At 41.2% G+C, this 22,896-nt stretch overlaps 1 protein-coding gene across 1 annotated transcript in view; it reads right to left on the bottom strand.

The window, feature by feature from the left end:
* Window positions 1-3,093: 3,093 nt before the first annotated feature.
* LOC143355805 (uncharacterized) overlaps window positions 3,094-22,896 on the bottom strand; it is a 141,277-nt gene continuing 121,474 nt past the window's right edge. The window contains exons 3-5 of the mRNA XM_076790928.1: window positions 8,396-8,511; window positions 6,574-6,904; window positions 3,094-5,829 (exon numbers count right to left, since the gene is read on the bottom strand). Coding sequence (XP_076647043.1) covers window positions 5,635-5,829; window positions 6,574-6,904; window positions 8,396-8,511 — 642 coding nt within the window. The 3' untranslated portion in view covers window positions 3,094-5,634. The remainder of the gene's footprint in view (window positions 5,830-6,573; window positions 6,905-8,395; window positions 8,512-22,896) is intronic.

Here is a 22,896-nt window from a genome sequence, read left to right as displayed (position 1 = left end):
CAGCGAAGCTCAGCGGCGCACCAATCAGCGAGCGCCAACGTCAGACAAACGTCTCTGCGACACGAGAGGGCTCTCGTGGTCCGCGCTCGCCAATATAGACCCGGCCGAAACAGCTAGCGAGCTGAGTTTGCCTGGAGCTGTTCCCTGAGGATCTTCTCTGGGCTCTGGACTGCTTGCAGCCACGTGGTAAGCACGCGTTCTCGGGCTCTTCCGCGCGTGTGTCTGAACATGTTGGTGTTGGCCAAGCAGGCATCCTCGGGCTCTTCCGTGCGCCTGTGTAACCAGTATCCTTCCAACCTACCTTCCGCGTCCCGAAGCCTCCGCTTTTCGGTCTCCACGCTCCGCTCTTCGCGCCCGCGCTCCTCGTTCCGCGACCGTTCCTCGGGCTCTCCCGTGTTCGTACGAACCCACACCGCGGGCTCGCCCGGAGACGGTTAGCCGATCGTGCAGCCGATCCGGTCGTGGAGCAGGCCCGCGTCAGCGTCTCGCATTCCGTACCCGTTCCGCGTGCAGTCTTCGCGTTCCGCACCTATTTCGCGCTCCATCTCCGCGGTTCGCATTTGTTTCGCGCATCGCGTCCCGCTCTCGTTCCGCGCTCCGTCTCGGCGTTCCGCACTTGTTCCGCGCTCCATCTCCGCGTTCCACACCTATTTCGCGCTCCGACTCTGTATCGCGGCTGTTCCGCGTGCCGCGCCCGTTTTGTATTCATGCTCCGTGTCTGTCACCTCGTTAGTTGTAAGACCTAGCTATAAGAATTTCGTTAAGCATAAGTCGTTAAATAAAAAATTGATAGTAGGAAGGTAACGAAAATTGTGTTTTGCGTACCGAAAATCTAGTTTTCTTCCGCAATCGGTGATCGGCGAACCGGTATAAAGATTCTAGCTCCACCGTCCCCTATCACTTTTAGGAGAATACTGCAACGCTGCCAATTTTTTTTCTTCTTTTCTCTGTCCCCACAGCGCCGTTATTGTAAAGCGGACTTAGTTTAATTCCTCGCTCATCGCCAACGCGCTATCCCGATCATGGGGGTGTCCTGGATTTACTGCCTGACCAAGGCACAGCTGAAACAGGAACTCCGGGAGCTTGGGATCGGCACCGAAGGCACGGTGGTTCAGCTGCGACAGAGGCTGGTCGCGTATGTTCGACGGAATCCAGACGCGTTCCCGGACAAACCAGACGACGAACCAGGATATAAGGAAGAAATCGATCGAATCCGGGACCTGGAAGACTTCCACGACGAGCTGACCAACTCGCTCGCGGGGAACTACACGTCAACACCGCTCCGACCAGCCGCGCCGGGCCCCTCTGAGCCAACCTTGACAGTCACTCCCACCTTGATGGATCACATGAGAAAGTGCTACTCCGACCCCCCCAAGATGCCCGACAACAGGATCTACGCAACGACCACCGTCGGGAGCCACCGCACGCAAGCGCTAATCGACACAGGCTCGACGTACTCATACGTAAATGGCGCGATGGCACGGAAATGCCTTAGAGCAGGATGGCAGATTGGGCCGGAAAACACGACCGGCAACATGGCCGACGGAACCGAAATATGGTTTACCAGAAGCGTCGTAGGAACGGCGGTCATCGACGACGTGTCCATAACGCATCAGTACTACGTCGTTGACGGACTATACGAAGATATGCTTCTGGGGATGGACATATTGGAGAAGTTACGCCTACAGCTCCGCCTCGGTTGCCGTACGCTGTATCCCATTATCACCGACCAGGGACCACCACAATGTCCCCCAGGAATGGTGAAGTCGGAGACAAGAGGCCCTGCCGACGCAAGAGGAGGAGACACCTCGGATTCCACGGCACAACCAGCGGACCAGCTACCAATTCCGCTGGAGCGATCCGTGGCCAGCCGACCTGCGATACTGAACAAGCTGCCCAACGGCACCCTCATCTGGTGCCCCATAGGCTCAAAGAGATATCGGGTGACCCACGACGGCTTCCGCTATAGCCTGCGCCTGAACCCCAACACCGGAGAAATCCGCTACGCCGGGGAACCACGACCGAAAACAAAAAAACTTACGTAATGATCTCCTTGCGAAGCGACCCGCTCCAGCCTCCGACGAAAGGGGGGAGTGCAACGAAACGTCGTCCGGCCGTCGTCCTTCGTCTAGCATTCCGTACCCGTTCCGCGTGTTGTCTTCGCGTTTCATACCTGTTTCGCGCTCCGACTCCGTCACGTCGTTAGTTGTAAGCCCTAGCTATAAGAATTGCGTTACACATAAGTCCGCTTCACTATCCTTACGCCTAGTCGTCCACCGACGGTTTTGTCTACAGTCATCAGCCTTCCGAGAGGCCCGACCCGACGACCACCGCCGGCCCTTCCGATAATCCACCGTTGAAATAAAGGAACCAAATAAATGTAGCTTTATACCAGATCTTTGGTGTTCTCTTATTTTCTACCTTCCCGCCCTCTCGAAGAAGTTTTTGCAACCAACACATGTTTTCTGCATGTATTCCGCATGTCTCGTCTGTCATATTAGTTCTGACCGATACGGTAAGATGTGACACAGAAATTGTAAGGAGGCTCTAGAGCGCCGCGGACGTAAGACAAAAAAATAGATTCGACGATTGATCTACTTCTATACCTCGTCTGTGTTCCTATACCACGTCTATGACAAGTGCAACCAAGCCGGTAAAATAGGAAACTAGTAATATTAGTAAAATAGGAATTTACATTATCAACAACCAGTACAGACTATTTACTGTCGGTAACCGTTTGTGTACCAACACTGACTAGGATACCTCGTCTGTAGTACTAGTTTGAGTGTTCTTCCGTTACAAAGAATAGCACTAAATACGATCAAACATTTCTTCAAAAATTTCTGTAGGATACTTTTTGTTGGAATGTTTTGAATCCAATCAATGATAAGTACACTGAACATTATACACGTTCGATCTATTCTAGTAGTGCGCCTAAGATTCTTTATTGTGAACAAATTATATTGTTGCTTACTTATTGTGATTATATAATGAAATCCTATTGTATGAATAATCCCGTAGATTTGCGATTTGAATTTGTATTTTGCGATTGAAAACTTTTAATAAAATTGTAAAATAGGAAATGAGAGAGTAACGTTTTATAACAATTGTATTAATATCATTTATGTACAATGTTTACATGACGGTACAGAACATAAATCTGCAAGCCTGATGCATAGTTATAATACACGAGAGTTATCTAGTTGAAATCGCTTGTTATAATATTAATACGGCAATACGGTAGAGTAAAAAAAAATTTATCATAAAGGTCCTTAACGATAAACGTAAGTACGTTGTAATTTACTATAGTACATTCATAAATACTTTGAGATGGAAAAATGGCATAACATAACTATTTGTTCGTTATTGTGGCTGTGTACATTGGACAAATGCGATTTATTTAAGTACATTATTGTCGAATACTATTTTTAAATTCTGAATGAAACGATATTATTGCTTATAAGTTACATGTTACGCTAATACAATGCAAAGGGAATAAAAATATATTTTTGTGTTAATATCTCGGTATCTTTTTTGATATGTACAAGACTGTAAATAAATCGTGACGATGGTTAAAATGGTGGAAGCTCTTTGTTCGTATCTTGTTTAGTTAATCGATATACATTTTGATACATACACATTTCTAATCATATCAAAACATGTATCTATACTTTATGTATACATTTACTTAAAACTTAAACTCGTAGAAAAGTATTTACGTGGTCGACTATACATATAAAGTAAACGTAAAACTCTTAACAAATCCGTGGTTTCGACTACACAACTCGCTATTCCAATTTTCAACAGTTTCCCTTACCTCATACTCAGATTTATCAATATTTGTCATGGCTTCTAGAATAATGCAACACCCGGCACAACATTCTTTAGCTCTTCTAGTCAGTGCTTTCGAAACAAAATAAACAATTATAGCAATCATTGTTAAATAGAAGCTGAATTAATCAAATAAATTTCAGTTTATCATAACGAATTCTACGCAGATCTGTAAAATGTTACACTACAACTAATAATAAACTACAAACTCACGTTTCTCTTACGGCTATCGTAGTAGTTTAACAAATAGGCACGACTCTGCAATGTACAGGTATGAGTGTATGATAAGAACTGGCCGCGTGTAAAAACGGAAAGTGCCACCTAAGTGTTAAATACGAAATTCATCGAGACGTTCATCTGTTATTACTAGACTCCGGATGTTTATGCATTTATAAAGAAATTGGCTGGGTGAAGTATAAAACAATACAAGGTTTTAAAAAATCCAAAAATATTATTACCCTGTTTTTGATGTAAAAGAAACTATCAAACAGTGGCATGCATTTTTCTTTAATTCCTCGTTCCTAAAATCGATACAAAACATTTTTATTTTGCATAAAGATCCGCAGTATAGTTATTGCAATACAGCAGTACCGAGTGTATTCTATCTAGTACTTACGCATACTCTGACAACTAGTTTGCAGATTTTTTGCAGAATTTATTGTAGTTGCAAACATATGGGGCGTTAAAAGGCACAATGATTAAAAAAGTACTTTAACCAAAGGGAATAAAGCTTCCAAACTTAATTTCACTTTAAGAAATTATTTTCATTTAGAAATCTCTTTCTTCTACTCGGAGTTGCAAGAAATACTTTTGTTACATCAACGCTGTTTCCATTTTATTGTTCATGTAACGAATTTTGAAATGAAACTTCAAAATTGTTTCACGAAATTAGATTATAGAAATGTGAATTTGCATAATTATCCGTCGTTTAATGACTGAGAGATGACTTCGAACGTTTCGAATTCCTCGATCTGCCCGTACCTCATCTAAGGAGATTCTACTGACTTCGTTGTGCTATAGCCGAAGGCACGCTCTATACACTATTTTTTTTTTCAAAACTGTAACATTATCGTTCAATTAAAAAGTGAAGTGCAGATGAACATTTTGTCTCGTTTTATCCCGAAAAAAAAAGAACAGATAAGCGTTTTGAAGTAAGTAATCTTAAACGGTCAACTTAATTCGACTCGGCTATAGCGGCTATAGTCAACTTATCGTAAATCTTAACGTAAACAGGTTGAATAGAGTTTGTCAGAACCTCCTCCGTAAAATCTATCGCTAAATGGTATATAAATATGATAATAAAAAACAACCTCTATCGTGTCGACGATATATTAGTACAAATGATGCTAATATTAAAAAGGCACATTAAATCTGATCAGTAGACTGCGAATTAGTGCGCAAGTTATCATCGATTATTCATTAAAAAGCGGATTAAGGAACAGTTCGATTTTGCTGGTCATCAAATTTTCAATGGCGGATCGAATGTTTAGCAACTTTTGTTACAGGCTGACGCATAAAAATCCACAGTCTAACGATCGAACACCGTCGATACGGAGCGTATTGTGACCCTGGGCATGAAAGCGAACCCTGGCATTGGTAACGTTTTCATCTGGTTCAATCGGACAATCGAAATTCTCAGTCTCAATATACGCAACACTCGAGCATACCGTCTGGTATCCTCTTTCATGAATGGTACCGGATCATTGAGATCAGTGGGACGGTCACTCGACGCGACGAATTTCTCGTCGTTGCGAGGATCTTCGAGGCAGGTCCACGCCGATTTCCTCGAACCTTCCACGGACCTCACGTCTCCAGGTCGAAGAAGTCCTGGTCCCCCCTTGGCTTGCACTTCTTGCACTTCTTCTTCTTTTTCGGTTTCGGCATGACCTCGCAGCTGCAGCCGCTTCGTACCCTGATGTAGTCCAACGTCCACTCCGTGTTTGCGGTGAACGTCAGACGTTCTCTATGGTGCCTCTTGTGCTCCCCTTTCACACCCTTCTGCAAACAATTATTAACAAACTCTGGTCAGCGGAGGGTTGTTATATTCGGTGACAATTAAACGAGGTTATAGTTGACCTTCGATTCTAGAAAAGATACTTCCCGTAGCAGGGTGATGTTTTCGGAAAGATGATGACTAGCATAGAGACTCGAATGAAACTTGGTGTCCAACCAGATTGATTTGCTCAAGCTGAACCCCTTGACATACAAATTAAATGGCACTTGATGCGATCGAAGAATACCATTTAATTTCGCTCAACTGAACAGTTACGTGAAAATTGTATACTGCACAGCGTCCACCGAAAAAGTCAAACTCGTCAAAGTCTACAGTGACCCATAAAATGAATGACGAGTCGAACTCGTCATTGTGTGTCAAGGGGTGAATACAATAAGTGCTTTATAAGTAACTCTACGATGGTTCCCGGTAAAACCGAAATCCAAAATACAAAACACGCGGCGTCGTCTAGACATGAGAAGCTCAGTGTCACGAACATCTAACGGTAGTGAACGATCGAAGCTGAAGTTCGTGGAAGACTCAATTTCCTTGGCAAACGCGGGATCGATGTTAACAGACGGATCGTTCCTAATCTTTCGTAGAATCTTCCGAGCGTAACGGAGGTCCGGCTAACAAACCCGTCGGCATACAAGCCGAGGAGGAGTCGGAAGAGATGGAGCGACAGAAAGAAAGAGAAAGCGCGGATCAACTGAAAGGCTAGGTCGTCTCCGAGGATTTTTCGCCCGTACCTTCGGTCCAGAATTCTCAATGATAGCGTAAGTGTACGAGAACTTCTGCACACATCTGGACTGGTTACTGAACTTCCGGTCGATGAACCTGCACGGCTTGTCGAGGACGTCTGGCCTGCAGGAGTACTCGAAGAACCTCTGAGCGTTCTGGCCATCCCGATAGAGCTGGACGTACATGTCGTCCCGATTTCGACCGCCGACCGGTTCCACCATTTCCAATACCGTAGGGCAGCAATCGACTGGAAGCCCGTCCTCGCCTCCTTCCTGTCGCAGAATCATGTTCATCTCTCGATAAGTCATCCGCTTGGTCGTGTCGTCCGAGGTCTGCGTCCTGGAAAGTTCGCCGTGGCGGTGAGAAGGGAACAGAAAAAGAGAGAGAGAGAGAGAGAGAGAGAGAGAGAGAGAGAGAGAGCCATAGATCAGACAAGAGAAATCGTTTTCAAACAACTTTTCGTTTCTTTCTTTTTTTTTCTTTTCTTCCTTTCGGTACAAAACAAAATCGGGGGAGCCCTGGCGCGCGCAGTCCCGGCCAATTTAGAGAAAGAGAGAAAGAGAGATGAAGAGAGAAGAGAAACGAAAAAAAAAGAAAAAAGAAAAATCCCGGGAACCGGAACACGGTTCGATAGAACATTCCACTCGTGCCGGTGACTTAGCGGCTCGTGTCTAAATCGCGCGGTAGAATGCAGTTCGTGGACTAGCATGGTGGAGAGGGGGGGACTAGAAAAGGAGATACCGCTTGTAAAACGATACTTCGGCCGATTCCGTATTCGCCGGGCGAACGTATCGCGCGAGTCATTAATAATAATTAAGACAGGCTGACACTCGCGGTAATAAATACTGAGCAGCCTTCGCCGCGACGCCGATGAGATATACGGGCTCGCTCGCCGGCACTGATTGAAAATTGAAATTCTGCAGGTCGAAATGTGTCACGCGGCTCGCGATAAACTTGCTACCCGCGCGAACGTTGAACGGTGCCGAGGTATGCGCACTAACGTCTCGATACTGCGCACCAAAGAGATGTGCACGATATATGTCGACAACTTATCCCCACTACCGCGGGATGCACCCATCGAGGGGCTCTTGCTTTTAATGATATCTTTTTAGGGAACTTTGATCAACGTACTCGTCACGTTTTTCGGATTAAAACGGGACCATTCGAATAGAACCTCCGAACTGATGATATCCGAGCACAAGGTTTGTGTTACATTAACACTAGAACTACCGAGCAATAAATGCAACTGACGTGTATCGCTTTGTAACAGTGACAAGACTGTGCCCATTCAGACTTCATACCACTTTTATTGTAATATTCTTTTTATAGTAAAATTTCCGATGAAAACATTTTTACAATTTCAGTAATTGTAAAAGAAAACATTAGGAACCAGTCATTTTGACTAGTCCGGTAGTTCTAGCGTTAAACATTGCGCAGAATGTCAAAATTATTTTTTTGAAGGTGGACAACTTCTTTTTTTTCATCGTAGTGGCAGTTAAAACTTAGGTACCAACAGGGAATTTTGGAAACTGGATTTCTACTGTTCGTTGATATCACCGGTTCAAGGCCACTCTTTACTTTCTATTGAACGTTTAATTGGAAGCTGAAGCAGATTAAGCACTCGGTTTCTATTTTTCAAAAAGTCCGTAGTAGGAAATAACAGTCTAGCCTAGGTATGCCAAAATTTTATCCCGTGTTGCATTATTGTGAAAATGATCTTTGCCGATGGATAATGAGAATTCAGTTAATATCGTCGTCTGTTTTCTCGGATATCAATCCGAGAAATACTTATCGGAGCGAATTAGGAAACAAAGTTGGCGCGCAACTTACCAGCGAGAGATATGTCCTCTGAAAGGATGTTCCCTGGCCCTACGAGAAGAGAAAGACAATGTCAGGTTGTTGGCGGCAACAAGCCGCGGACACAGGACTGCGGTCAGCCAAACCACCTGCAGAAAACAGAAAAAATTGCGTCGAAATCAATATTGTTCTATGTTTATTACTGTTACAGCGGTCGATACTGATTGGAGCACCCATCAGCGGACTTTGAGAACATACAAAAAGCTGAAGAACTCTACAACGTCAAACGTGAAACAATAAGACGAAATAAGAATAAAAAAATTAAAAAAACTAAGAAAGTAATAAGCCCTAAGAAAGCAAATTACTAAGAAAGTAATAAGTCCTAAGACGTAATTGTTGTTGTGCTTCCCGTTTTATTTCTTACTGGAAAAATGTTACTAACACCAAACAACGTTCGTTTGGAAGGTGATTTTTTCCAAAAAATAGTTGACGTTAAGTTGTAAGGAGTATATCGCCGGTCTTGCCAAGTATATCAAGGATACAAATATGTATAATATATTGTAAGAAAATGTACCGTGTTGCTAATGACCTTTGATGTTGAAGCAACATTAAACAATTAAATTATATATATATATATATATATAAATAAATTTATGTGGCACCGTCAATAAACGACTCCTGTACGACGAGCCAGAACGATTATATTTTTTCTTGTATAAAGTTAATCTTTTCATCAGGTGTCCTTGTACTTGCGGCGTGGCGTACAAAATGGCGGCGTGAACTACCAAGTACCTGGAAGCTTTAAAAGCGAAAACTGTCGGAAATCGAAGCTGTCAGGAAACGATGGGAGGGGGTAAATTGGAAACGAAATAAAATAATTGGAAAGAGAACGGAGAGAATATTTGGTGGCGCAAAATGGCTGCGTTCTTTCGAGACTCATCGAGAGGGTGGGTCGAGGACCGCGCGCGTGAGAAAGTACCGGAGGTATACCGGATCAGTATTAACGTGCAATAAACCACTGTGTTAGTCACGCACCGGCCGACTGCAAACTACGTGGCTCATGGAGCACGGGGTACACGCGTTTACGGAGGTGAAAACATTAATTCGGCTTATAATTTTTATGCAAAACAGGCCTCGCGGCGGCGCTCGCCGCTTCGCCTCTCGCACCTCGCCGCCCCTCCTCTCGTCTTCCTTGCCCTTTCTCCGCCACGCTTTCGACTTAATTGCGGAATATATCTTGTCGCGAGAAATTAGAGGTCAGATAACGCTTCCCGTCCGTCGTTATCGGGTGTTTAATTCAATTTCGTCGTCGTTACCGACGGAAACGCCGGACAAGCCAACACCGGCGAACGCGTGTTGCCCAACGATTTTCCGTAAGTAACATTCAACATTATGTAACGGCTAATTAATGACTGGGCAGACGTGTTAATGATCCGAGAATTAATACTCTTTCGAACGAAATTACTCTTGCTGGCGTGCTAGCGTCTTAGAAGCCAGATTGCCGAGAGTATCGAAATAAGTTATCTCATTTTTATTTATTTTAAATACTCTTTCATTTTATTTTAGTAATAACATATGCCATCCATAAAAGATTCTCTGTGTCAATTGTGAGAAGTAGGAATTGCACGAGAATAGATATTTTCTTTTAATAATTTTAATCAGTCTAAAATGGTGTAACGATATTCCTAAATTGTTCTAACGCCTTCACAGTTTTGCAGTTGACCTATTAATTTTCGCCACGGAGCGCATAAAATCCACAGTGTAGTAACAGCATTCTGAAATCCTTCTGAAGTTCTTACGGTTTTATATTAGGTGATCGCACAAATGATGAAAATTGTATTTCGGCAAGGTGATACCCTAGTCTTGTGACCTATAGATCCTGCAGATCATAGATTATAGAAAGTGAAGGAATATTGTTGTATCTGACGTGCCAAAAATATAGGAAATTTTGCAACGCTTATGATATTTCGCCTGCTCGTGAGTGTATCGAACGCACAGTGCCTATAGTAATGCAGCACACTTGTGCTTCGAGGCTCGAGTGAATTTTCGTTGAGAATTGCGTCGGCCGTGTCGCGAAATTCGTTTTGCGCGAAGAGAAGGGTTAAAAGTGCGGTTCGTTCGAGTCGCGGAGGACAGAGACGGAAGCGGCGGGTGTCCAGAATAGCAAAGTCGGTTTCCGGAGATTTATAGGAATGGGACAATAAAAGATAAGTCGGCGCTGGTGCCGCTTAATTAAGCCATCGTTCGTCGGGGTGAACGGTTCACCGACTGGCGCCCAGCGTACGAGGAACTCACGCCTTGATGGGACGCGGCGTGTAGATTAAACGGATATTTACAGACAACAGGCCACACACGCAGGCTTCTCGGATTCTTATCGGTTACTCGCTACATACACACGTAGACCCAAAGGAATTCTCGACGGCGATGCGATTTTAATCGATCCGCGAACGCTCGCGTGTCGCGGCACAACGTCACCGTGACTCGGCTCGAACCTATCGATGGACATTGATGTGCCAATTTCCTGAGGATCCACTCTTTTGTTCGGGCATCCTTTATCCTCCAATAACGATAGAGATGTTTAGCAACGATCACAAGCGATTTCACTAGTCCGGAAGTTCGCTAATATTTTCTCCTAGGGAGTTTTACGCGTATCTCTTAAACAGTTGAGAAATAAGAGAAATTCAACGATACTTTTTCTATACAAAATTATGTTTCTTTAACCCTTAAATGCCGACATATTGCTTACTTGGTCCAATGCCGCGTATATGACGGCCAAAATTTCTATACTTGATATAAAAATGTTGAGTCCACAGTTTATCTCCGTATGAAAAATAGTTTGGACCTGGTGGGAAATAAACTTGAAATACTTCCGGACCGTTAAGGGTTAACACTAAACCTACCAAGGTCAAAATGACCGGTTTCCTATTCCACAATTATTGAAACTATAAAAACCTTTTCGTAGGAAATTACTGAATTGACTTCTTTATTTAAGTACATATTACACTGAAAATCGTTCAAAGTTTAAGTAAATTCAATCTTTGCTCTTCTATAAGACGTTTCACTTTTATATGTTTTGTGCTTGGTGGGTTTAGTGTTAAAACATCTTACTGTAAGATAGGCGATAAGGTAGAGTGACCACGTTACCGACAAAATTGACGAAAAATGGTTTCACTGGAGGAAAGTTTTCGTCTTTATATGAGAACATTTTTCGCTGGGGAAGGGCTCATTCGAAAGAGCAAGGTTCAATGCAGTGCGCGCTGGTCATGATTTGATAAGATTATGCAAATATTTGGTAATAATAATCGTTAGATGAAGGCCAAAAATTAATGATGTACATGCCGTAGAATGCAAGCATTTTTATGCCATTAGATGAGTTTCCTGGATGAAATCAAGGGTAATGTGCACTAGAAAATAACTCTAGCTACAAACTGAGCTGAATTTGGTCTTGATTCTCCGAGAAATGAAGCCAAAAAGTTTCCTCCGAAACTTTTCGGAAGGACGTGGCAGCCATTTTCTCAACGCCAGTTCTGTAAAACAACGTTCGCGGATACATTTCCGTAGGGTATTATTTATTACGTATTTCTATAAATTTACATTAAACTACCCAACAATCTTTTTCGAAGTCGATTTTGAACAAATCAATTTTCCTATATAGTTGGCGATTATATCGATCTATTAACAATAAAACCAACTAAAATTACTAAACAAATGTTTTCGAAAGGACCAAGAAGACGACCAGCAAAAGTGGTTTACTTGAAGAATTTCGAAATAACGTGTCATTTTTTTATTCGTAAAAGCAGTAACAAGGTACAAGTTAGAGAGTCGACTAGCGAATGCGACTTTTATGACAGTGACCAATGATGAAGATACTTCGGTTCGCACACCTGATTCGGACCCACGTCCTCGGCAATTAAGAAAGCCGTCGCACGTATGTAATTCGAAGAAATCGGCCGCGATCTCGCGTTTACGATAATCGGGCTGGACCTCGTAAGTCCTCTCTCGATTATTATTATCAATTCACCCCGGATAAGGATTTATCGAACCGACCCGGAGCATAAAAGAGGCACGTGAAGTTACACCGCTCGGATTGCAAACTCGTTTCGGCCGTGTGCGTATCGCGAAATGGCGTTTCACCTAAGAGAAAAATATTAGCTGATCGCGCATAAGTCACGGGTGTGCTCGAACCGAATGGAGAACCGGCAGTTTTTATGTTCGAAACGCAATGAGAGACTTTCCTGGGGATTTATACGGCGCGTACTTTCAAATCAGTGCACGGGGGTGAGCGCGTCGGGATTCGTTAAAACAAAATTCATAATAATTCACCCATTGGTTCTTTTTCTACAATCGGTAAAGGTACTAAATCGTTGATGTCAAGAAGACATTTCCTCTCTGTATTCTTCGCAAACAATTTGTGCCTTGGTGGTACATTGTCCAGACATGTCCTCCTAACTGTTCCACATCGTATGCAAGTTAAATCTGCGTTTACTGTCTTCTCCACATGTACAATTCTCGATATATGTCAACAACACTCAGGAGACATGTCTGAGTCGTGTTACGTTTCATCGGCGTCCGACTATTTTACATTACTTTATAAAAACAACAAGAACATGCTACCGACATTTTTAGCAATATTTTTGAAATAATATATACCCAAAGAAATAAATTTACTAAATAATTTCTCATGTATGCGTCCTCAGAACCTTAATAATTTTAGATTACAAATATTAGAACCCGTCATTTTGACGGGTCCAGTAAACCTAGTGATGTCAGTACACCGTACTGACTCTGACAAATATTTATAAATCGATTACACGTCGTCCAATTATTGGACACGATACGCTGTCATACTTTATCATTTTCATTGGTTATGAGAAATACGATGCAATTGGCATTAACAATTTCACCCACTTTACTACAATAAATTCCGGTCTTCGTAGATCCGCGATAAGGTAGAGTGACTACATTACCGTCAAAAAACGGTTGTACATGCCTCAATTTTAGTCTTTACACTTGCATATTTTTACACTTCTCGGTAGCTGTGACCCGTCACGGGGTACACCTCACGGTAGTGGGGATAATTCTGCGACGTTTATCATCCAGACCTCGACGACATATATAGAGAAATCGCTGTATATCTTGCAGAAGACTGCAGTTTTGCTTAGTTGGTTGTAATTTTCTATTTAGGGTGCTGCTTCCACCACGAAATAAAACTGTTAGACAGCAATTAATTTTTTAGCAGTTTACCTGAACCGATTAGTAAAGAAATATCACATGGTGGGCACAAAGCATCCCCTATATTATATCCCGTGTAGGTGAATTCGTACGAGGCCGGATCAAAGGTTAAAGTCGTCCATGGTGGCAAAATGTTGAACAGCAAATTTTCAGGAGGTACACAGCCACCGGTGTGTCCGTGTTCCGATATCCGCCGCGTTCGAACGTCAGCTGGGTCTCGGATATATGTACCCTGGTGCACGGTGGACCGATAACATTCAAAGATGCAGAGCTGGTATCAGGAGGACGCGGTTTATCAACTTGTTTATGTCTGTCCGCGGCACACGCGTGTGCACACGTAGCAACGTCCCTTTGTGTTCCCGGTTACCGGCTGAAAATCGTTGGATTATCTCCCGCGACACGCAAGTTTATGCGTGTCCTCGCATCCGTTTAGGGTGTACCCCGCTAAAAGAGGGCGTGTCGACGGTTTCACGTGAGATGCACGAGAACACTGTACCGGCTCTCGCCCGAAAAACGTTTACACTGGGTCCAAAAAGTATTTGAACACTGTATTTCCCGTTCTCGAAAAATTGCGGATATTTAAACTGTGATAACTGCGTTAACAAAAAATGGTACAACGATAAAGCTCGACTTGTTTCGAAGCTTAAAGCAGAGGATTTTGCATTTTTATTCGTGAGATTATTTCGCATGACGTACCAGGTGGGAAATTTGAAGACTCATGTTTTTTCGAAAATGTTACATATTGAAACGTCTGTAAGAACAATGGAGAAATAGTCTCATGACTGAATCCAGTATTTGGAGATTGGAGCTTCCGGTGTACTGTTGACTTAAATAAATAATGATATAACTTTCGGGGTATTTGAATTACTACGTCAAATCCTATGTGCACCAATAATTGACCAATTTATGGTCCAGTCTTTCAAGAAATCGAGCTCGAATTTCCGTAGGGCGTTACTCGAACGCAAAAGTAAAAAAATTTATTCGACAAATCTTGAATTATTTATTCGCGTAAAATATCTTACAGTCGATTACGACTCCCACATTGAAAATACGGTTTCCTTGATAAGGCCTGGAATGAAATAAATTTATTCTGCAATCTCCATAAAATTTTACTTTCAAACATTTAGCAACGAAACGCCCTGGATCGATACGTGCCCGGTATTGTAACGTTTGTAAATCATTCTGAAATCGAAAAATAAATTGTTGTTCGTATCGGGCACAATGGAAAGTCGGTGCAAAAATTGAGAAATAAATTTTCTTTTACGACTCGGCTTCCCCTTAAAGTTTAACGGTCAAACCGTTCGGAGAACACGCGACAAATGGCGTATTTTATGGGTTTGAAACGGACATTGTCCCGCGTCCACCGAAACCAACTGTTCGACATCGTACAATGTACAAGCAATAAGAGTCACCGACGCACAATGCACCTCGGTCAAGGTGTACAGCATTGCGACATAACGCGAGATGATCTGTGCTTAACGGGCCATTAACTTCGAGCAAGGTGGGCAAGCGTGTGGTGGACCAACGTAATCCGATATATGGGGTAACGTGAGTCCACGATAACGGGGTAATTGAATGTAAACTGTGGCTGGTGCCAGCAATCAGTCAATTGCGAATATTAACCTGCGCGCTTGAACTCAGCCGCTGCACCGGCTTTCAAATTTGATTTCTCAAAAGAAACCGGCGGTCGTCCCCGAACGGTTAAACTTGCTCAAACTATCGGCAAACACCAAGCGAACGGTTCTCTCATCAGTTCTGAAACATTTGCTCTCGAACGTCTTCCGACGCTACCGGTTCCGAAAACCTTCGAACCGGATAACACCAAAAACAAATTCGATTTCGTAGCAAAGAACTGTTCAAAAGCGTTCAACTCTCAGGTGGACAAACTGTGCCACAACACCCGCGCATTCGAAGTATTTAGCACCCGAAGGGTTAATCTCGAAGGTAACAGAGAAGTCACGCACGTTTAACACTATTTAGATTTACGGGACCCGTCAAAATGATTTCTAATTTTTTTTATTTAAAATTATTAAGATTCTAAGGATGCATACATGAGAAATTATTTAGCAAATCTATTTCTTTGGGTATATATTATCTTTCAAATATTGCTGAAAATGTGGGTAGCACATCCTTGTTATTTTCTAATTTTAAAAATTTAAAATTATTAAGATTCTAAGGATGCACATATGAGAGATTATTTAGCAAATCTATTTCTTTGGGTATATATTATTTTTAAAATATTGCTCAAAATGTGGGTAGCACATCCTTGTTATTTTCTAATTCTTTTAATTTAAAATTATTAAGATTCTAAGGATGCACACATGAGAAATTATTTAGCAAATCTATTTCTTTGGGTATATATTATTTTTCAAATATTGCTAAGAATGTGGGTAGCAAATCCTCGTTATTTTCTAATTTTTTTAATTTAAAATTATTAAGATTCTAAGGATGCACACATGAGAAATTATTTAGCAAATCTATTTCTTTGGGTATATATTATCTTTCAAATATTGCTGAAAATGTGGGTAGCACATCCTTGTTATTTTCTAATTTTTAAAATTTAAAATTATTAAGATTCTAAGGATGCACACATGAGAGATTATTTAGCAAATCTATTTCTTTGGGTATATATTATTTTTAAAATATTGCTCAAAATGTGGGTAGCACATCCTTGTTATTTTCTAATTCTTTTAATTTAAAATTATTAAGATTCTAAGGATGCACACATGAGAAATTATTTAGCAAATCTATTTCTTTGGGTATATATTATTTTTCAAATATTGCTAAGAATGTGGGTAGCAAATCCTCGTTATTTTCTAATTTTTTTAATTTAAAATTATTAAGATTCTAAGGATGCACACATGAGAGATTATTTAGCAAATCTATTTCTTTGGGTATATATTATCTTTCAAATATTGCTAAAAATGCGGGTAGCACATCCTCGTTATTTTCTAATCTTTTTAATTTAAAATTATTAAGATTCTAAGGATGCACACATGAGAAATTATTTAGCAAATCTATTTCTTTGGGTATATATTATTTTTCAAATATTGCTGAAAATGTGGGTAGCACATCCTTGTTATTTTCTAATCTTTTTAATTTAAAATTATTAAGATTCTAAGGATGCACACATGAGAGATTATTTAGCAAATCTATTTCTTTGGGTATATATTATTTTTCAAATATTGCTAAAAATGCGGGTAGCACATCCTCGTTATTTTCATGAAGTAATGCAAAGTAGTCGTTTTTAGTGCTCCGCAAACCTAGTGTTGAACGATCGGGTTTCTTCTCGTTAAGCAATTTCAACGTTCCCTAACCTCGGACTGTAACGACCCTACCTTCTGTCGTGGTAGTCGCGACAGTCTGCCGCCAATCTGCCGCCAACCTGCCGCCAATCTGACGCCAATCTGCCGGTAAAATCGGTCAGATTTCTGCCGATCTCGTTCGAAACAAGCATATCCGTGCATCTGTTAACCGCGTTGCCGGTCGATCGGCTTATCGCGTGGACCCGCGGATTATCGGAATGGCTGCCGCCCACGTGGCTGGCTCGTTAGCATCCTTGGCACCTTTCCGTCGCGTCGCGGTGGTCGGCGTCGCGTCCCGTCCCGTCCCGTCCCGTCCCGTACCAGGATCACAAATTTTCAGGTCAGCGGGGCTGGAATTCCGGATGATGGATAGCCGCGATTATCATACAATGCGATACGATCGGAATAATGGTAACGCTACACGGCGATATTCCCGATTTTACTGCGCCGCCGTAGCCCGGAGAGCTGGAGGCGGTGGTTACGAGCGCGGGCACGCGGAGCAGACATTCTCTGCGACGATTGGTCGCCATATTTTCTATAAACCGTTCACCGGCGAGCCGCGATTGGATAGACCGACGCCGGTAATTTATTGGTATATCCGCGAGAGACCGAGGCTCCGGCTCTTGCATGAAACTGTGCCGTTAGACGACGACGATGACGACGATGACGACGATGACGACGACGGCCAAAGGCGCCGGACTGTCCCGGCGTCGTAACAAGCCCGAGTCGGTACATATCGGTAATAACGACGACGCTGATTTGAATATCGGCGTCCGCGAGAGAGGCGCTTTCGAAACGCGCGGAAAAATTTTTACGCAACCCGCCGACGCCGATCGTAACGTGAGAAAATAGCGGTGCCGGTAATTGGAGCCTTCAGCAGCGCGACACACACCGTTCTGCCCATCGCACAACGACGCTCTCGTCTCTCGGTTCGCCCCGTTTTAACCGTATCCTTGAAGCCGTTTTGATTTATCGACCGTACCGTTTACTGGCCGTGTCAACAATTAATATTCTTTCACCCGGGTTTAACGCGTTCACCGTGTTCTCAGGCTCTCGACGATCGCGAGCACTTTTCGTTGCACCCGTCCATTCGTCCTCGGCACCTCGAGGGTCAGAACAATCGGGGGTTACGCGAAATTACAATTACATCCATACATTGTAATTACAAAGCGGCTCAAATGTACTGCAATTCAGATTTTCAAAGATATACTGTTACCATACGGCTCGATATTAATGAGCCGTTCGGTGCACACATCGATTAACTCCATAAAACAAAAAGTTGAGAAATGCGATGAAGTAATGTATATTGTTTTTTAAAATTCCTGTTATAATATACATTCAAATATATAATGTAGAATGCATAAATACAGATATAGCTTTCATCCAACGGTATATAAAATTAATAAGAATAGAATAGCCAAAAAATAATCGTCAGTAATGTTACAGTTTTTATGTGACTGGTGGAGTTAATCGATTTGGCTACTGAAAAAAGTGATAAAGTTAAATTCAGTCTTTAAATTTTCAAGTTTTTTATTACAGAAAAAGTTAGTTATTATATATTTTTATTACAGCTTTTCCATAAAAATGAATGTTGACAGTTCTGTTATAATATATTTTTTGTGATTAATTCATAGCAGCTTTATTTTAGCAGCATTATTCTTTGGGATAATTCAGCAATATTATAAATAATGTCTTCTTCATCAGCTGTATGTGAGGATTCGTCGTTTCGATTTGTTGTCAAGTTTTTATAGTAATCATGTTTAACAGGAGGAACGAATTTTAGCAGGTCCATCATGTCTCTCCATTTTTCCCTTGTCACAGTTCTACCTTTAGGATATAATAAAGTCTGATCTATATTTTTCAAACTTTGCGGTCTACCTACTACAGATTTTCTTATATTAATGGCTTTAAATTCTGTATCTTCATTATAGTCACATTTGAATTGTATGAGATGGGGTTTGGACCTATCTAACTTTATCCAGCGTATTTTAAGCCAATTTACTGGAAGCCCTGTGACGGTTACTTTTCTGTTAATGATTGATTGTTCTAAAGGTTTTGTTGACAAAAAATCTTGGTGGGTCATTTGGATTAGATGAAACGGCGCTTTCTTTTTACATTTTGATGCACGGCCGGAACAGATACAGCGTTACTGAAACGATTTACATTAGAGTATGGAGTTAATCAAAATGGCTTCTGAAATAAATTACTTATTATTCAATGGCCAACAAAATTCTGCCGTTTAATGGTGCTAATCTTTATTGTTCAGGAAAGTTATTATAAATATAAAAAGTTATGACTATACCAAGTGCTCTGACACTTAAATTTAAGATTTTTCAAAAAGTGGAGTTAATCGATGTGTGCACTGAGCGGCTCATTTATAAGACTGCGGACTTGAATGCGAAATAAAAATTGCGTTCTATTCTCAATCATATCAACACCGAACCTACCAAGCATTAACAGTAAAAATATTGCCTTGTAAAAATGGCAACCTTAAATTTATCGAGATTGTCAGTGATTTTCAATGTAATAAACGCTTGGAAAATGGAAAGGAAAAGGAGAAGGAAATTTATTCCACTATTTTCCATAAATTTTTATAATTTCAATAATTGTGAAATATAAAATCGGTTGTTTGACCGTGGTAGGTTTAGCGTTAGTACAGTATTTTTAGATTTTCGGAATATTTTCACTGTATTCGATCTGATCTGTCCATTTTTGTCATAAAAACCGCAATCTATTCATCAGGATACCTATGCATCGTAGAACGTGTTTAAATGCATCCGCAGTTGTAAATAAAACTTCGAAGATATGTAAAAATGGCAACCTTAAATTTATCGAGATTGTCAGTGATTTTCAATGTAATAAACGCTTGGAAAATGGAAAGGAAAAGGAGAAGGAAATTTATTCCACTATTTTCCATAAATTTTTATAATTTCAATAATTGTGGAATATAAAATCGGTTGTTTGACCGTGGTAGGTTTAGCGTTAGTACAGTATTTTTAGATTTTCGGAATATTTTCACTGTATTCGATCTGATCTGTCCATTTTTGTCATAAAAACCGCAATCTATTCATCGGGATACCTATGCATCGTAGAACGTGTTTAAATGCATCCGTAGTTGTAAATAAAACTTCGAAGATATGTAAAAATGGCAACCTTAAATTTATCGAGATTGTCAGTGATTTTCAATGTAATAAACGCTTGGAAAATGGAAAGGAAAAGGAGAAGGAAATTTATTCCACTATTTTCCATAAATTTTTATAATTTCAATAATTGTGGAATATAAAATCGGTTGTTTGACCGTGGTAGGTTTAGCGTCAGTACAGTATTTTTAGATTTTCGGAATATTTTCACTGTATTCGATCTGATCTGTCCATTTTTGTCATAAAAACCGCAATCTATTCATCGGGATACCTATGCGTCGTAGAACGTGTTTAAATGCATCCGCAGTTGTAAATAAAACTTCGAAGATGCCTACGCCGTATGCGTTTATGCAGAGGAACGTTATCGGAGCCGAACGCGTTGAACAAACATCTGCTGTCATTCGGAAGCCCCGAATGCAACTAGCATAGTGTTGGACGTGCTACCAGTTCGCTCAAATATTATCTAAAACCGAACGATCTCCTATCTTCGGAGGCAAATTTTCTGCTTGCCTGTCGCAGATAACGTTAACGGACGTTGCATGTCCGATATCGTAGATCAATATTTAACTAGTAGCAGCGGCAGCTTTCAATTTAACTTGAAAATTAGTAGAAATTGCGTTTCGCTCTAAGAAGCGGGGCTATCTTGTCTCTATTATCGTAACGAAATTAATAACACAGTACAAGTTCGTTGTCGATAGTATCTTGTAATTGATAGTTTCCACTATAGGTCAGCTGTCGTTTCGTGTAACTCCTCGTCGAATAGTTCAGCTTTGCTATTCGCGCAAGTTGATACTCTGTAATTGCCACGTTTACTCGTTTGCTAACGTGCAATCACGATGATACTTCAGAAATGGTAGCCAATCGAGTGAAACCGAAATATCAACAAGATTCTCGTTAACCTCTGGTCGGGATTATCGATGATAGACTACGCGATGAACCGTTGCCATGACAGTTTGATGCATCGATTATGCACATATATCCAGACGCATAGGTGGCACTACTCTCAACTAGAATTGCGACTGCGAATCGCCACTTGAAGCTACCAAACAACTTGAAACAACGTTTACGCGTTTGCGAGTAGTGTAAGGGACCCGATTACTGTGGGGGTACCAATTAAAAATCAGATATATAACACATATATTAGGGGGGCCCATAAGTAATCGATTATTTTGAAATCTGGAACAAACTTTGTAGTAAGTTCAAGTTTTTATTTCTTAATTTAATCTCCATCATTATCAAGGAAATTTTCTTTGTTGTTACATTAAATCCCGCATGAAAATGAAAAAGTATGCCGTGGCGAATATGATCCTCGGAATATAACACATATATAACACATATATTAGGGGTGCCCATAAGTAATCGATTATTTTGAAATCTGAAACAAACTTTGTGGTAAGTTCAGGTTTTTATTTCTTAATTTAATCTCCATCATTATCAAGGAAATTTTCTTTGTTGTTACATTAAATCCCGCATGAAAATGAAAAAGTATGCCGTGACGAATATGATCCTCGGAAGGTACGGACGCCGCCATTAAAGCGCCGCTTAAAATATGTTCGTTCTCGTGAAAAGAAATGATCACGGTGAAGTGTTCTGTATGAAACTGATGAAGTTGTTTGTTTTTTGGCAAAGAATGTTCCCTCGCGAACGAATTGTTCAGCGGCAAGGCGGCCGACCCGAAAGTCCTTGAGAAGATAACGCGCCCGAGGTGAAATCCACCCACAACTCGCTAAATCACCGGAAGGCAGAAAGAACAAAGCGAGCGCGGGACACGCGAACCGACCAACCCTCTTTTATAGTCCTAACTACGATTCGTAATATATTATTTGGAAATTGTTTTAAATTACAGGCTCGATCGCAACGATCCGTCCCGTCGATAATGGGCGACGGCGTCCATTCGGCAACATCCGGTTGCGTTTACTAAACGAACGTGGGCTTCTTCTGTACCGATAGATACCCCATCTGCAAATCTGCAAGAGGAAGATGTCCCAAGATTACGAGGCCTTTTGTTGCACGGCGAAACCTGCGGCATAACATTATACGATAATTATCGGGTGGAGTAGAACTGCCATCTTTATCTCTTACAATATGCAAAATAATAATAACACCACCTGTAAGAATAGAAGTGCTTGAATTTATAATAATTCGTTGAATATTTTCTATTGCTCGTGGTTACGTTTAAATTTAATACCTGCGGAGTAGGTAAATTACGTGCTCAATACTCAAAATATCATTGGACGGTGGATGCTTATTTTCATACGCATAGATTATGTTATGTTGAAAGAGTAATGAGTAGCATTCTTCATGAATTTACAGGTTCCGAAAATATTCAAAAAATGGTACGACATAAAATTCGATAGAATTTAGTTTTTATTTATTTCGGATCTACCAAGGCTACTACCCACTGAAAATAAGATTTCGTTTGATTCCACATTCTTGAAATTCGTCTACAACAATTTCAAATCGCATAAACATCCGCGGTCTAATAATGAGTAATTGTTTGTATAAACAGTAAGAAACATACAGCTTCCGAAGACTCGATGAAAATCATTCGAGCGACCAAGCAGCGAACGATTAGAAATCCGACATTTGATGTTACACGACGTAATGCTGCGTGTCCACAAAGTATCTAAAAATTCAATCATACAGCTTGAAATTGCTACGCGGACGCTTGCTCCGAATAGAACAGCCTAGAAAAACCTCCCCTTTTCTCGATCCTCCGATAGCGAGCCAACAATTAATTAAACACACGATCGCGTCCGGCAATGATCGCTTAACCAACTATCCCTATTTTTCCGTTGAGGGTACTTTCTATCGAGCCACCAATTAATTCTTCTAATTTCCCTTAAACCAGTTCCAT

The sequence above is a fragment of the Halictus rubicundus genome, chromosome 7 (assembly GCF_050948215.1).
Source record: "Halictus rubicundus isolate RS-2024b chromosome 7, iyHalRubi1_principal, whole genome shotgun sequence".
Classification (NCBI taxonomy): domain Eukaryota; kingdom Metazoa; phylum Arthropoda; class Insecta; order Hymenoptera; family Halictidae; genus Halictus; species Halictus rubicundus.
Note: the sequence above shows the minus strand (reverse complement) of the source record. Positions and strands in the feature narration are given on the sequence as shown.